The 16712-nt window shown below is 51.2% G+C and overlaps 1 protein-coding gene across 1 annotated transcript in view; it reads right to left on the bottom strand.

Annotated features, from left to right (window-relative positions):
- LOC307076982 (cell adhesion molecule DSCAML1-like) overlaps positions 1-16712 on the bottom strand; it is a gene marked incomplete at its 3' end in the record, with an annotated part of 64573 nt that overhangs the window by 16054 nt on the left and 31807 nt on the right. The window contains 12 exon segments of the mRNA XM_079738215.1: positions 433-579; positions 2953-3193; positions 3960-4030; positions 4653-4820; positions 5920-6048; positions 6541-6637; positions 7647-7846; positions 9960-10136; positions 11201-11320; positions 11668-11952; positions 14767-15039; positions 15986-16282. Coding sequence (XP_079594341.1) covers positions 433-579; positions 2953-3193; positions 3960-4030; positions 4653-4820; positions 5920-6048; positions 6541-6637; positions 7647-7846; positions 9960-10136; positions 11201-11320; positions 11668-11952; positions 14767-15039; positions 15986-16282 — 2205 coding nt within the window.

The raw sequence follows: 16712 nt of genomic DNA, 5'->3' as shown, positions 1-16712 counted from the left end.
AGCTGGGGTGTAGGAGGTGGAGTTGCAGCAAAGGAAGTATAGAAGGAGTAAAGCAGGTGTAGGGGTGGTGTTAGGGTGTAGTTGGAGGTGTAGATGAGGTGTGGTTGGAACTGTTGGAGGCGTAAGGATGGTGTTAGGGTGTAAGGGAGTTATGTGTAAGGGTGGTGCAGTTGGAGTGAAGGAGGTTGGAGGTGTAGTAGGAGTGTAGCAAGAGTAAGGGTGGTGTAGGGGAAGTGTAGTTATAGGATGTGTAGGTAGAGGTGATGGAGGTGTTGTTATAATATGGGTGGAGTAAGGGTGGTGTAGCAGGGGCGCAGGGTGAGTGTAGGTGTAGTAGGGTGTTCGGGTGGTGTTAGGGGGTGATGAATACATGAATACAATAGTAATGACTGGGGAGAGGCCAGTGGGCGTGGCCGGGGCAGCACCACCCACCTCCATCAGGGAACAGCGACCAGTACACCACCCGGTAGCCCTTGAGCACACCATGCAGGGTCACGCGAGGAGGCTCCGCCCACGTGATCACCGCCTCGTCTGATGTCACCGAGATCGCACGCACGTTCTGGGGGGGCTCGCTGGGAACTGGGGAGGGAGAGAGTGGGAGGGGACGAGAGAGGGGGGGGGAGGGAGGTGGGAGGGGACGAGAGAGGGGGGGGGGAGGGAGGTGGGAGGGGACGAGAGAGAGAGAGAGAGAGGGGGAAGAGGGAGATTTGATTATTATGAGTATTATTATTAGATCAAGTTATAGCTGCTCTTCGCAGAGTCCCAGCAGTAGTAGGCCTACTAGCAGTAGTACCAGCACTAGTACCAGCACTAGTACCAGCAGTAGTGCCAGCAGTAGTACCAGCACTAGTACCAGCAGTAGTACCAGCACTAGTACCAGCACTAGTAACAGCAGCAGTATCAGCACTAGTAGGCCTACTAGCAGTAGTACCAGCAGTAGTATCAGCACTAGTACCAGCACTAGTAACAGCAGTAGTACCAATAGTAGTAGGCCTACCAGCAGTAGTACCAGCAGTAGTACCAGCAGTAGTACCAGCAGTAGTACCAGCACTAGTAACAGCAATAGTACCAATAGTAGTACCAGCAGTAGTAGGCCTACTAGCAGTAGTACCAGCAGTAGTATCAGCACTAGTACCAGCACTAGTACCAGCAGTAGTACCAGCAGTAGGCCTACTAGCAGTAGTACCAGCAGTAGTACCATCAATAGTAGCAGCAGTAGTACCAGCAGTAGGCCTACTAGCAGTAGTACCAGCAGTAGTACCATCAATAGTAGCAGCAGTAGTAGCAGCAGTAGTAGGCCTACTAGCAGTAGTACCAGCAGTAGTAGCAGCAGTAGTAGGCCTACTAGCAGTAGTACCAGCAGTAGTAGCAGCAATAGTAGCAGCAGTAGTACCAGCAGTAGTAGGCCTACTAGTAGTAGTAGCAGCAGTAGTAGCAGCAGTACATAGCACAGGTACCGGTCCATGTAGAGCGGATGAGGGCGTTCATCGTGGACGGCGTGGCATCTTGTGGCAGCAGGAGCACCACACTCAGACACTCACCGTCCCTACAATTACCATCACTGCTATTGTTGTAGTAATCAGGGCCCTTTCTCTTTCATTAGGGCCCCGCCACACACACACACGAGGAGGGTCCCCCACACAGACCCCGTCCCCCGCCTCTACAGGAAGGAGGCGTGTCCCTTGTCGCATTACCCCTCGGACCCCCAGATGGACAGGGAGAAAGAGCTGGCTCTGGGGGGGGTTCTGTTTGTTCCTGAAGGAATGGGATCCAAAGGATGGCTCTGTTCTGTAGAGTGGTGCTAGAACATACTGGTGTTCTAGTCTAGCACTACTGGTGGGAGAGAGAGAGAGAGACAGAGAGAGAGAGAGAGAGAGAGAGAGAGAGAGAGAGAGAGAGAGAGAGAGAGAGAGAGAGAGAGAGAGACAGAGAGAGAGAGAGAGAGAGAGAGAGTAAGAGAGAGAGAGAGAGAGAGAGAGAGAGAGAGAGAGAGAGAGAGAGAGAGAGAGAGAGAAAGAGAGAGAGAGAGAGCTGGATAGAGAGAGGAAGGGAGAGTTCCTTCGTCTCTCTCTTCATCAGTCTAATGAGGAGACTAATTAAATAAAGTAGGGGGAGGAGGAGGAGGTGGGGGAGGAGGAGGAGAGGGGATGAGGTTTTACTTCTACCATCCCAGTAAGCGTGCACGGGCGTATGTGCACTTGTATGCAAATGCTCCGTCTTACTGCTCCCCACATGGCTGTCTGTCTGTCCGTTTATTAAACACAACTACCAGACCCCCACCCTCCACCCCTAAGCCCCTTTATCCCTCCACCCTCCCCTCTAGTCCAACACACAGAGACAGACAGGCAGACAGACAGGCAGACAGACAGGTAGCCAGTCAGACAGACAGACAGACAGGCAGACAGACAGGCAGACAGACAGACAGACAGACAGACAGACACAGACAGACAGAAAGGTAGGTAGGTAGGTAGGTAGACAGACAGCCAGACAGACAGATAGACAGGCAGACAGGCAGGTAGATAGGTAGGTAGACATACAGACAGAGATAGAGACAGAGAGACAGACAGGTAGACACACAGACAGACAGGCAGATAAGTAGGTGGGTAGGTAGAGAGACAGACAGAGAGACAGGCAGACAGACAGACAGGCAGACAGACACGCAGGCAGGTAGGTAGACAGACAGATAGAGAGGCAGTCAGGCAGACAGACGGACAGACAGACACAAGCAGGCAGGTAGGTAGACAGACAGGCAGACAGACAGGCAGCCAGACAGACAGACAGACAGACAGACAGGCAGACAGGCAGACAGACAGGCAGACAGGCAGGCAGACAGGCAGACAGGCAGACAGGCAGGCAGACAGGCAGACAGGCAGACAGACAGACAGGCAGACAGGCAGACAGGCAGACAGGCAGACAGACAGACAGACAGACAGACAGACAGAGTCCTCCTACCATCCTCCAGTGTGGTGGCGTTGATCTCGGTGCTGGAGGGCCCAGTGCCGGCCCTGTTGAAGGCCTGGACCACCACCCCGTACTGGGCGAACTTCTTGAGGTTGTCCAGGGTGTAAACCTCGCTGTCCCCCGTGGCCTTCATCTCCACGATGCTATACTGCCCGCTGCTGCCCGGCCCGTTCTCACGGTAACCGATCTGGTAGCCCCGGATCAGGCCGTTCTGGAGCTCTTTCTTAGGGGCCTGGGGGTGGGGGGGCAGAGAATACTGTTACACACTGCATACAGTTCATACAGTAGTGCTATCTGTTACACACTGCATACAGTTCATACAGTAGCTATATCTGTTACACACTGCATACAGTTCATACAGTAACTATATCTGTTACACACTGCATACAGTTCATACAGTAGTGCTATCTGTTACACACTGCATACAGTTCATACAGTAGTGCTATCTGTTACACACTGCATACAGTTCATACAGTAGTGCTATCTGTTACACACTGCATACAGTTCATACAGTAGTGCTATCTGTTACACACTGCATACAGTTCATACAGTAACTATATCTGTTACACACTGCACATGGTTCATACAGTAACTATATCAGTTACACTCTGCACATGGCTCATACGGTAACTATATCTGTAACACATAGCATACAGTTCATACAGTACCTCTCTATTACATACTGCAGGTCTGTCTGCATCATGTAAATAGAGGTATATAGAATGTTCTGGGTGCATTTCAGAAGTCATTTCTGTTGTTTGGCATTGGATCGATGACTCTAGGTCATCTAGGTCTTTGCCTCATTACCATGGCAGACATGTAGGTGCTTCAACACGCAATTGAATGAACTGATGTAAGGATTTTGTGATTTGAAGTTAGGAAATAAACCCAGATTAACACGCGAGCGCTCTGCTGCATCTTAACCTGTGGCGTGTTAATATATGGACAACATGTGTACAGTATCCTCCAATCAGGTGGTAGAACCAATCATCTCTCACCCTCCATGTGACCCGGATGCTCTGCGACGTCATTGGCTGGAGGATGACGTCCATGGGCGGGCCGTCGGGCTCTAGATAGGAAGTAAGAGGCTGGCTGTCATGACATCACATATACTAATGTTATGACCTCACATGTTGTCTAACAAGATCACATGATGCTCTGAGCAGGAAGACAGAGGTCAAGGCTGCTTGGTGGGTGGAGCTGGGCTGGGTCACTGAGGGTGGGGGCGGGCTGGGTCAGTGCGGGTGGAGGTGGGGTTGGGGGTCTGTTAGGGTGGAGGTTGGGTTGGGGTCTGTTAGGGTGGAGGTGGGGTTGGGGTCTGTTAGGGTGGAGGTGGGGTTGGGGTCTGTTAGGGTGGAGGTTGGGTTTGGGTCTGTTAGGGTGGAGGTGGGGTTGGGGTCTGTTAGGGTGGAGGTGGGGTTGGGGTCTGTTAGGGTGGAGGTTGGGTTGGGGGTCTGTTAGGGTGGAGGTGGGGTTGGGGTCTGTTAGGGTGGAGGTGGGGTTGGGGTCTGTTAGGGTGGAGGTGGGGTTGGGGTCGGTTAGGGTGGAGGTGGGGTTGGGGGTCTGTTAGGGTGGAGGTGGGGTTGGGGTCTGTTAGGGTGGAGGTGGGGTTGGGGTCTGTTAGGGTGGAGGTGGGGTTGGGGTCGGTTAGGGTGGAGGTGGGGTTGGGGTCGGTTAGGGTGGAGACCTACGTGCTTCCTCGGTGCTGATGGTGAGCTCCTTGCTGGGGGAGCTGCGGCCGATCTTGTTGTAGGAGTACATGCGGATGCTGTACACGCAGGCGGGGTGCAGCTCCACGATGTTGGCCTGGTTGTTGGTGGGGGAGATGTTCCTGGTGGTGTACATGTGGTCCCAGGAGTCTGGATACACACACACACACACACACACACACACACACACACACACAGAAGAAAGTAAATAAAAAAGAGTAAAATTGTTTGATTACAACAGAGAGTAAAGCAGCCTCCCCGACTGGTCTACAGTGACAGTGAAGCCTACCCGACCCGTACTACAGTGACAGTGAAGCCTACCCGACCCGTGCTACAGTGACAGTGAAGCCTACCCGACCCGTACTACAGTGACAGTGAAGCCTACCCGACCCGTACTACAGTGACAGTGAAGCCTACCTGACCAGTGCTACAGTGACAGTGAAGCCTACCAGACCCGTGCTACAGTGACAGTGAAGCCTACCCGACCCGTCCTACAGTGACAGTGAAGCCTACCCGACCCGTACTACAGCGACAGTAAAGCCTACCCGACCCGTACTACAGTGACAGTGAAGCCTACCCGACCCGTACTACAGTGACAGTGAAGCCTACCCGACCCGTGCTACAGTGACAGTGAAGCCTACCCGACCCGTACTAGAGTGACAGTGAAGCCTACCCGACCCGTCCTACAGTGACAGTGAAGCCTACCCGACCCGTACTACAGTGACAGTGAAGCCTACCTGACCAGTGCTACAGTGACAGTGAAGCCTACCTGACTGGTTCTACAGTGACAGTGAAGCCTACCCGACCCGTACTACAGTGACAGTGAAGCCTACCCGACCCGTGCTACAGTGACAGTGAAGCCTACCCGACCCGTACTACAGTGACAGTGAAGCCTACCTGACCCGTGCTACAGTGACAGTGAAGCCTACCCGACCCGTGCTAAAGTGACACTGAAGCCTACCCGACCCGTCCTACAGTGACAGTGAAGCCTACCCGACCCGTACTACAGCGACAGTGAAGCCTACCCGACCCGTACTACAGTGACAGTGAAGCCTACCCGACCCGTACTACAGTGACAGTGAAGCCTACCCGACCCGTGCTACAGTGACAGTGAAGCCTACCCGACCCGTACTAGAGTGACAGTGAAGCCTACCCGACCCGTACTACAGTGACAGTGAAGCCTACCCGACCCGTACTACAGTGACAGTGAAGCCTACCCGACCCGTGCTACAGTGACAGTGAAGCCTACCCGACTTGTTCTTGTACTCGATGTCGTAGCTGGTGATGATGCTGTTGCCGTCAAACCTCTGGATCCAGCGGAGGTTCATGCTGCGGTCCTTCACCTCCCGCACCTCAAGCTCGGGGGGATCCGGGGGCTCTGCACGGGGTACGGAGGAGAGGGGTCAAGGGTAGGCTGGGGGGGGTGGAGCTCTGTCTGTAGGGTCGCTAGGAGGGGGCGTGGCTTGTCTTCAGTATAAATAATGTAGAATCAAACGGCATCCGATGATCAAAGTCTCTCCGTTAGAATGGTGATACAAAATAGTTTTTAATCATCATCATTACCATCAGAGGAGCATCCTGTCTTAATATGGGAGGTCTGTGGGGTGTGTGTGTGTGTGTGTGTGTGTGTGTGTGTGTGTGTGTGTGTGTGTGTGTGTGTGTGTGTGTGTGGGTGGGATGTGTGTGTGTGTGTGTGTGTGTGTGTGTGTGTGTGTGTGGGTGGGAGGTTTGTACGGTGTGTGTACGTGTGTGTGTCTGTCTGTCTGTCTGTGTGTGTGTGTGGGTGGTGTGTGTGTGTGTGTGTCTGTCTGTGTGTGTGGGTGGTGTGTATGGTGTGTGTGTGTGTGTGTGTGTGTGTGTGAGTGTGTACCTTGCACAGTGAGCTGGATCAGTCCTCTCCCCTCTCCGTAGGAGTTGATGGCGTGACAAGAAAAGAACACTGAGTCTCCTCGTTCTGCTGGGTTGAGCTGCACACACACACACACACACACACACACACACACACACACACACACACACACACACACACACACACACACATACATACAACACACACACACACACACACACACACACACACACACACACAAACACGGATTGTTAGATATTTAGTTGTCACACTTTATCAACAGCTTCAGCAAATTTAGATCTATGTCATTGAGGAGCAGGTAGGGGCTAGACAGTGAGTTCAGATCCATGCCAGTGCTCACCTTGAGGGTGGAGGTGACTAGGTGTTTAGGGTGGAGGTGACTCTGTGTTTGCCTTGAGGGTGGAGGTGACTAGGTGTTTAGGGTGGAGGTGACTAGGTGTTTACCTTGAGGGTGGAGGTGACGCTGTGTTTACCTTGAGGGTGGAGGTGACTAGGTGTTAAGAGTGGAGGTGACCAGGTGTTTAGGGTGGAGGTGACTGTGTTTACCTTGAGGGTGGAGGTGACTAGGTGTTTAGGGTGGAGGTGACTAGGTGTTAAGGGTGGAGGTGACTCTGTGTTTACCTTGAGGGTGGAGGTGACTAGGTGTTTAGGTTGGCGGTGACTCTGTGTTTACCTTGAGGGTGGAGGTGACTAGGTGTTTAGGGTGGAGGTGACTAGGTGTTAAGGGTGGAGGTGACTCTGTGTTTACCTTGAGGGTGGAGGTGACTAGGTGTTTAGAGTGGAGGTGACTAGGTGTTTAAGGTGGAGGTGACTCTGTGTTTACCTTGAGAGTGGAGGTGACTAGGTGGTTAGGGTGGAGGTGACGCTGTGTCTACCTTGAGGGTGGAGGTGACTAGGTGTTTTGGGTGGCGGTGACTCTGTGTTTACCTTGAGGGTGGAGGTGAATCTGTGTTTACCTTGAGGGTGGAGGTGACTAGGTGTTTAGGATGGAGGTGACCAGGTGTTAAGTGTGGAGGTGACTAGGTGTTTAGGGCGGAGGTGACGCTGTGTTTACCTTGAGGGTGGAGGTGACTAGGTGTTTAGGGTGGAGGTGACTCTGTGTTTACCTTGAGGGTGGAGATGACCTCGTCCCCCTTCTTGTTGATGGAGATGGAGTAGCGGGGGTTCCTCTCGGCGTCGATGACGGTGTCTCCGCGCTCCCAGCGGATGATGATGGGCTGTTCCCCGCGGGCGGTGCAGTTCAGCTCCTTGGTCTGGCCCTTCCTGGCCATGGTGGTGTTGGGGTGGCTGGTGATCATGGCGGGAACTGGAGGGACCAGAGACCAGTCAGGTCGGACGCAGAACACACAGAACCTAGTTCTGTGCACCTAGACCAGGGGTCGGCAACCCTAGGCACGCGTGCCACCACTGGCACGGGGCAGCATAATCAGTGGCACACTTGAAAAAAAAACAACCTTTTTTTATTTTTAATATTATTATTAAAAAAATTCACAGCACAATGCGGCAGCATAATCATTGCTACCATTTTTTCTTTTGCACTTTATTCTGTTTTGGGCATTTCCTCCCAGTGCAAATATGTTTAAATCAGTTACAGAGGGCAGTGTTCTGAAATGGGATCAATTAATAGTTTTTAAACCTATGTTGTGAGTAATAGAGAAGAAAATATTTAAAATATTGTTGCAAGTGGCCTGTATGCATCGCCTTCACATGGTTTTGCAAAGCTGTACATGTCTTAAAGATATTGATGTGGATGGTTCCAACATTCTCATATATTCTCGTTTTTTACATTTCTCACAGTGCAAATATGTTTTTTGAATGAGTTTCTGAATGTTTCTGATATGTAATTATAATTTGTAAGCCCATGTTGCAAATATAACAACCCAAAAAACATTTCAAATGTTGATTTGAAATGTTTTTTGGCCTATATGGGAATAGTACAATTCCAGGTCTTCTGGGAATGTTTTTGGTCGCTGTGTCATAATTCAGCTTAATTTTTAATATATTGTTGCTTAAGGCACACTCATTAACGAGAAAATGTCAAACTGGCACTGCATGTTGAAAAGGTTGCTGACCCCTGACCTAGACCTTCCAACAAGGTTGTAATCAAATGGATCTGCTTTTTGATCGTCCCTGAAACCCTACATCCCTCAGATCGCTGAATTTAAGAACACATTCAATACAGGACAAAATATTTGTATTACTTAATGATGAAATATCCTCACAAAATAAATTTGGCATTCATGGAGTGGTATTTTTTCAGGTTAGCACAGCTCTATTTTAGTGCCATGGACCATCAGAACCCATTGGTAGTGTAGAGCACCGTCCTGACGGTGTCTCAGCACCACAACACCACCATGGAGCTGTTGTGGTTGTTTTGTGTTGTGTTGCTTGTTGCAGTGCAAGCGAGTCGCAGCTACTGTCATCTCCTGAGACGCTCGGAGCTGACACTGACTTTCGGTTCATGTTAGGTACTTCTCCTAGGCTTCCAGTTGAGCCGTGATGGGACCTGAGCAGGATGTCCTGTATGTCGGCCCGTCCCACACAAGACTGTAGCACAACTGTCTTCATGCAGCATAAAGAACGAAGCACTCTTCTGCTAATCCCAAATGTGGATTGATTTTATTAAAGTGACGCCGTTTTAATGGTTGGCTTTAAAACGGTTGGAATGAATCATCTTTAGTTAAGGTGTTTTGACAACTCTGCGTCACAATGCATCTGGATTCTAACCCCTGCTGTTTTCTCTGTGTTCTACCACTCTCCCTCTCTCCCTCTCTCTCTCTCTCTCTCCCCCTCTCCCGCTCTCTCTAGTAGACGTGATTATTGATCGGAGGTTGGTTCCTGTGGTTTTGTTTTCATCACTAATTCATCTGAGCTCTTCCCCACCAAACCGTCCTGAGAGAGAGTAGACATGCTGCCGGAACAAATAAGTCAATAACCCCCCTCTGCCCCCACCTCCTCCCCCAGCGATGGAGAGCTGAGGGAGGAGAGGAAGAGACGCAGAGAGGAGAGAACGAGAAACATATACAGTGAAAGAGAGATTGATAAGGGGGTTAGGGAGGGAGGAGGAGGGAAAAGAGTGATCAGAGACAGAAGCTCAGAGATCTGCCGGGGGGAGGGGGGGAAGGGGTGAGAGACATGAGAGAGCGAGAAAGGGTTTGAATGTGGAGATGTGAGAGGGGAATGAGGGGGTGGGTAGGGAGGGGGAGAGAGGGGTGAGTTAGCAGGTGAGAGAATCGGCAGGTGGCGGAGACCTGGGAGTGAGGTGTTGGAGAGAGGGGTGAGTTAGAGGGGGAGAGAAGGGATGGGTAGATGGGAGGCTGATGGGAAGAGAGGGAGGAGTGAGAGGCTGACAGAGGGACCGTTGAAGGAGGAGAGTGAGGCGGCAGCGGGAGTGAGAGGGCAGCGGGAGTGAGACGTACTCTTGACGGTGAGCACCATGCTCTTGCTGATGTCGGAGCCCACTCCGTTGGAGGCCTGGCAGAGGTAGTATCCCCGGTCGTCCTCCAGGACGTGGCGGATCAGCAGCGAGCCGTTGGACATGACCTGGATGCGGCCGGTCAGCGGCACCGGGTGGTACTGCTGAGGGTTCCCTATACCTGCAGGGGGCCGAGCACATAGCGTTAAATACCACCAACTACCGAGCACATAGTGTCAAATACTACCAACTACCACCAAATACGAACCGAATACTATCAAATACCATCAAATACCATCAAATACTATCAAATACCATCAAATACCATCTAATACCACCAACTACCGAGCACATAGTGTCAAATACTACCAACTACCACCAAATACGAACCGAATACTATCAAATACCATCAAATAGCATCAAATACTATCAAATACCATCAAATACCATCTAATACCACCAACTACCAAGCACATAGTGTAAAATACTACCAACTACCACCAAATACAAACCATCAAATACCATCAAACACCACCAAATACTATAAAATACCATCAAATACAATCAAATACCACCAAATACTTTCAAATATCATCAAATACCATCAAATACAATCAAATACCATGTAAGCACATAGCATCGAATACCTCAACATACCAGAAAATAACAGCAAATTTACCCAAATACGAACTATCAAATGGCCATCATATACCAAGCACATAGCATTGAAAACCAGCAAATACCAAGCACACACAAATAAATACTAGCAAATACCGAGCAAATACCAAGCAAAATAACCCCTTCCCGTAATATGTTCCTTGCTAACTGTTTTGCTCTGTTTGCCCTTTGGGGACGGATCAAGTGCTTTGATTGATTTATGAACAAGCGGTGTCTTTTATTTGAAACCTAAATGTGCTCCCGGTCTTCTCCTTATATCACCCTCCCCCCGGCCTCTTCAGGGACCAATGAAGTCCAGGCTCTTCTGTTCATGGGATGGGCTAACCAGGTGTGTGTGTGTGTGTGTGACTCAGGGCATCCTCAAAGTGTGTGCGTGTGTGTGTGTCTCAGGGCGTTCCCATCGTTGGTGTGTGTGTGTGTGTCTCAGGATGTTCTCATCGTGGGTGTGTGTGTGTGTGTGTGTGTGTGTGTGTGTGTGTCTCAGGGTGTTCTCATAGTGGGTGTGTGTGTGTGTTTGTGTGTTTTTCTGAAGGTGTTCTCATAGTGAATGTGTGCATTGTCCCTTACCTTTGGCGTGTTTCCACATGACCTTGGGGGGCGGATACCCCTCTACAGAACAGTTGAGGACCCCCGCCTTGCCGTAGATACCATCCTGGTTGTTGGGTTGGACCACGAAGCGAGGAGGCACTGGGAGGGAGAGAGCTCTTAGCCAGGTGCAGACCAACATACCGTCAGGGATCAGGGGTCAGGGGTGGCACTAGGGCTAGGGTCGGGGTTAGAGGTCAGGGTTAGGGGTCAGGGGTAGCATTAAGGCTAAGGTGTGGGTTAGAGGTCAGGGTTAGGGGTCAGGGTTAGCATTAAGGCTAAGGTCGGGGTTAGAGGTCAGTGTTACAGGTAAGGGTTAGGGGTCAGGGTTAGGAGTCAGGGGTAGCATTAAGGCTGGTGTCGGTGTTAGAGGTCAGGGTTAGGGGTCAGGGGTGGCACTAGGGCTAGACTAGACTAAGAAGACTAAGGGGTCAGAGGTCATCTCTCACCAGTGACGATGAGCTGCCTCTCCCAACTGACGGTGGCGGCCGCGTTGCTGGCGATGCAGGTGTAGTTCCCGTTGTGCTTCAAGGTCACCTTGGAGATTTGGAGGGAGCTCATGAACTCTTTGGTTTCTATGGCGACGCCGGACGCGGAGCCGGGGATGATGAGCTGTCCGTCTTTGTGCCAGGTGATGCGGATGGGCATGTCCCCCGAGGACACCACGCAGGCGATGTACATGAGCTTCCCCACGGAGGTGGAGGGGATGTCGAAGGGCTGGATCAGAGGGGGAACTGGGAGGAGGAGGGGGAGAGATTAGAGCGCTGAAGAACTGAGGACCAGGGAGTCGATAGAGAGGGATACAGAGGGCCAATTAACACACACGTGTATCAATAAAGGGAGGAATCGAAGGACATAAGAGGAGTTTCCCCTCTGGGATTAATACAGTACCATTTTATCTTCTATTAAAGAAGATGATTAAATCATTATAAAGAAATACACAAAGAAGATGAAGGATATGAGGAGGATTTAATACATAATAGAGGTAAGAGTGAAGATGTAACAAATAGAGGTATAGAATGAAGATGTTATAACAAGAGGTATAGAGTATAAATGTCATAACTAGAGGTATAGAGTGTGTAGAGTTATAACTGGAGGTGTAGTGTATAGATGATGGAGCGCTATATAGAGGTGGAGGTGGTGGAGGACTGTACTGGTATAGTGTATAGATGATGGAGCGCTGTATAGAGGAGGAGGTGTTGGAGGACTGTACTGGTGTAGTGTGTAGATGATGGAGCGCTGTATGGAGGAGGAGAAGGTGGAGGAATACAGAGAAGGTGTAGAGAGGGAAGGTCATTGGCCAGCAGGTCTACAGCCCCCCATCTCCAGCCAGCCCATAATAGCTGCTCTGGTTAAAGTCAAATTGGCAGGAGGAAGTCATCCCGTTGCCATGGAGACGGGGGTTAGGGAGGGGAGGGGGTACCACAGCTGAGACATCTGGGGATTTAATCTAGGCCTCATTATTATTCATCTAATTAAATCACACGCACACACACAGGCACTCACACACTCAAACACAGACATACACACGCATACACTCTCTCAGAAACAGACACACACTCACACACACACACACACACACACACACACACACACACACACACACACACACATCCACACCCACACCCCCATATACAAGCACACAGACACACCTACACACATTAAAACACATACAAACACACACACACACTCTCTCCCACACCCACACACACACACCCACACACACACACTCACACAGACACTCACACACACAAACACAGAAACATTCACACGCACCTACTCACTCACACACACGCACGCAAACACACACACACACACACACACACACACAAACACACACATACTCTCATACACTCATATACACACATATACACACAAACACATACACACCACGCACACACAAGAATATGAACTTCAAGCCACTACACAATTGTACGCTTTTTACTATTCATCAAATGCTTTACCCAAAACTACAGTGAATTCAGATAGATGTCATTCAGCCGGTAGGGGTTAGACAGTACAGAGACAGGTCATTAAGGAGCAGAGAGGGGTTAGACAGTACAGAGACAGGTCAATAAGGAGCAGGTAGGGGTTAGACAGTACAGAGACAGGTCATTAAGGAGTAGGTAGGGGTTAGACAGTACAGAGACAGGTCATTAAGGATCAGGTAGGGGTTAGACAGTACAGAGACAGGTCATTAAGGATCAGGTAGGGGTTAGACAGTACAGAGACAGGTCAATAAGGAGCAGGTAGGGGTTAGACAGTACAGAGACAGGTCATTAAGGAGTAGGTAGGGGTTAGACAGTACAGAGACAGGTCATTAAGGATCAGGTAGGGGTTAGACAGTACAGAGACAGGTCATTAAGGAGCAGGTAGGGGTTAGACAGTACAGAGACAGGTCATTAAGGAACAGGTAGGGGTTGGGGGCATCTTGCTGTAGGATGTCTAAAGGTAGACTGCAGACACTGGGCATCAAACCTAGATCCTAGAGAGTCAAAAACCATGCCTGTCCTTCCCCCATTACCCATACAACTATAAACATGTTGGCAACATTCTCTGCATCTTCACACTGGTCTTTTTACACACCAAAATGTAGTGGTGTACTTCTATCACTGGACCTCTACTGCACACTGGGACCCCTTCAGGGGCCTACAGAGGACTACCAGTACCTCACACTTGGCCCCGTCAGACTGGAGAGAGGACTACCAGTACAACACACTGGGCCCCCGTCAGACTGGTGAGAGGACTACCAGTACAACACACTGGGCCCCGTCAGACTGGAGAGAGGACTACCAGTACAACACACTGGGCCCCCGTCAGACTGGAGAGAGGACTACCAGTACAACACACTGGGCCCCCGTCAGACTGGAGAGAGGACTACCAGTACTACACACTGGGCCCCGTCAGACTGGAGAGAGGACTACCAGTACAACACACTGGGCCCCCGTCAGACTGGAGAGAGGACTACCAGTACAACACACTGGGCCCCGTCAGACTGGAGAGAGGACTACCAGTACAACACACTGGGCCCCCGTCAGACTGGAGAGAGGACTACCAGTACAACACACTGGGCCCCCGTCAGACTGGAGAGAGGGCTACCAGTACAACACACTGGGCCCCCGTCAGACTGGAGAGAGGACTACCAGTACAACACACTGGGCCCCCGTAAGACTGTAGAGAGGACTACCAGTACAACACACTCGGCCCCCGTCAGACTGGAGAGAGGCCTACCAGTACAACACACTGGGCCCCCGTCAGACTGGAGAGAGGACTACCAGTACAACACACTGGGCCCCCGTCAGACTGGAGAGAGGACTACCAGTACTACACACTGGGCCCCCGTCAGACTGGAGAGAGGACTACCAGTACAACACACTGGGCCCCCGTCAGACTGGAGAGAGGACTACCAGTACAACACACTGGGCCCCCGTCAGACTGGAGAGAGGACTACCAGTACAACACACTGGGCCCCCGTCAGACTGGAGAGAGGACTACCAGTACAACACACTGGGCCCAGTCAGACTGGAGAGAGGGCCCGCCCGGCTCACCTTTGACGGTGACGTGCACGGTCTGGTTGATTGACAGCTGGGGCTGGATGAGCACGCTGCAGAGGTAGGTGCCCTCGTCGGAGCCCTTCTGCACGTCGGTGAGCCGCAGGGTGCCGTTCTCGTACACCACCTGCCGGTGGTTGTCGGGCAGCTGCATGCCCTCCTTCAGCCACTTGATGGAGTAGTAGGGGTAGCCGATCACACGGCAGGTGATGTAGGTGTTCCGGCCCGCCACCGCCGTCATGTCACGCATGGGCCTGATCCTAGGCGCCCCTGGAGCCACGGGGGGGGGAGGGAGGGAGGGTGGAGGGAGAGAGGGGAGGGAGGCAGGACCAAGGTAGAGACAGAGAGAGAGAGGGAGGGAGGGAGGGAGGGAGGGAGAGAGGGGAGGGAGGCAGGACCCAGGTAGAGACAGAGAGAGAGAGGGGGAGGGAGGGAGGGAGAGCGAGAGAGAGAGAGATAATAGTGATGTGGCAGAGGAAGAGTGATAGATGTAGAGATAGGAGTGAGGTGACAGAGGAAAGACAGAGTAGAGTTTGATGGTCAGCAGAAAGGCGTGAGGAGGTGATGGAGTTTGAGAGCATAGTGATGGAGGTGGTGGCAGGGGGGAGTGATCAGGGTGGTGGAGTGGAGAGGAGGAGAGAGGGAGGTTAGTTATGTCCCTGCATTGTCAAAGCTGGGATATTGTTGATCAGATGTATTGTGTTTCTAGTGAGAGCGCTGTGGTGCGTAGAGAGGTAGAGACTAGCACTAAACTGGTGGCTAGATAGTGAGAGAGAGATAGAGCGAGTGAGAGAGAGAGAGAGAGAGAGAGAGAGAGAGAGAGAGAGAGAGAGAGAGAGATAGAGCGAGAGAGATAGAGCGAGAGAGAGAGAGAGAGAGAAAGAGAGAGAGAGAGAGATAGAGTGAGAGATTGTGATATATAGAGCGAGAGATACAGTGAGAGATTTAGAGAGAGATAGAGTGATTTAGAGAGAGAGAGATTGAGAGAGAGAGAGAAGGAGAGTGAGAGAATGAGAGAGAGAGAGCGAGAGAGAGAATGAGAGAGAGAGAGCGCGAGAGAGAGCGAGAGTAAGACTGCGAGATAGACAGATAGACAGATAGACAGAGCGGTGTGTGTGTGTGCGTGTGTGCGTGTGAGGCCCTCTCTGAGTCTACCTGTCCAGGTGTGTGTCCAGGTGTGTGTGAAGTGCAGGTATATTGAAAAGCAGACAGGCACCTCTTACGTTTATGCGCGCTTGGTACTCGGCGCTACCGGCCGAGTTGCGTGCGGCGCAACGATACACTCCCCCGTCGCGGATCAGCGGGTTGCTCACGTTGACGTGGGACACCGTCAGGCCGTCCGAGAGGGTGTACTGGCTGGTCTTGTAGGCGGAGTCTCGCACCACGGGCTCGTCGTCCAGCGTCCAGGTGATGGAAGGGGGCGGGGCTCCCTTAGCGGCGCACATGAGCGAGAAGGGCTCCCCGGTGTTGACCACGCGCTCGCTGAAGGACGACACGATGCGCGGCGTCCCGTCTGGAGACACAAGAACATGAACACAATGATGAGACACATGACCACAATGTAGCCACAACATAGCCACAACATGAACACAACATGAACACAATGATGAGACACATGAACACAACGTAGCCACAACATAACCACAACATGAACACAACATGAACACAATGATGAGACACATGAACACAACGTAGCCACAACATAACCACAACATGACCACAACATGAACACAACATGAACACAACATGAACACAATGATGAGACACATGACCACAACGTAGCCACAACATAGCCACAACATGAACACAATGATGAGACACATGACCACAACGTAGCCACAACATAGCCACAACATGAACACAACATGAACACAATGATGAGACACATTACCACAACATAACCACAACATAGACACAACATGAACACAATGACGAGACACATT

The sequence above is a fragment of the Pollachius pollachius genome (assembly GCF_949987615.1).
Source record: "Pollachius pollachius genome assembly, chromosome: 6".
In the NCBI taxonomy this organism is placed as follows: domain Eukaryota; kingdom Metazoa; phylum Chordata; class Actinopteri; order Gadiformes; family Gadidae; genus Pollachius; species Pollachius pollachius.
This window is presented reverse-complemented; position numbering and strand designations above follow the sequence as displayed.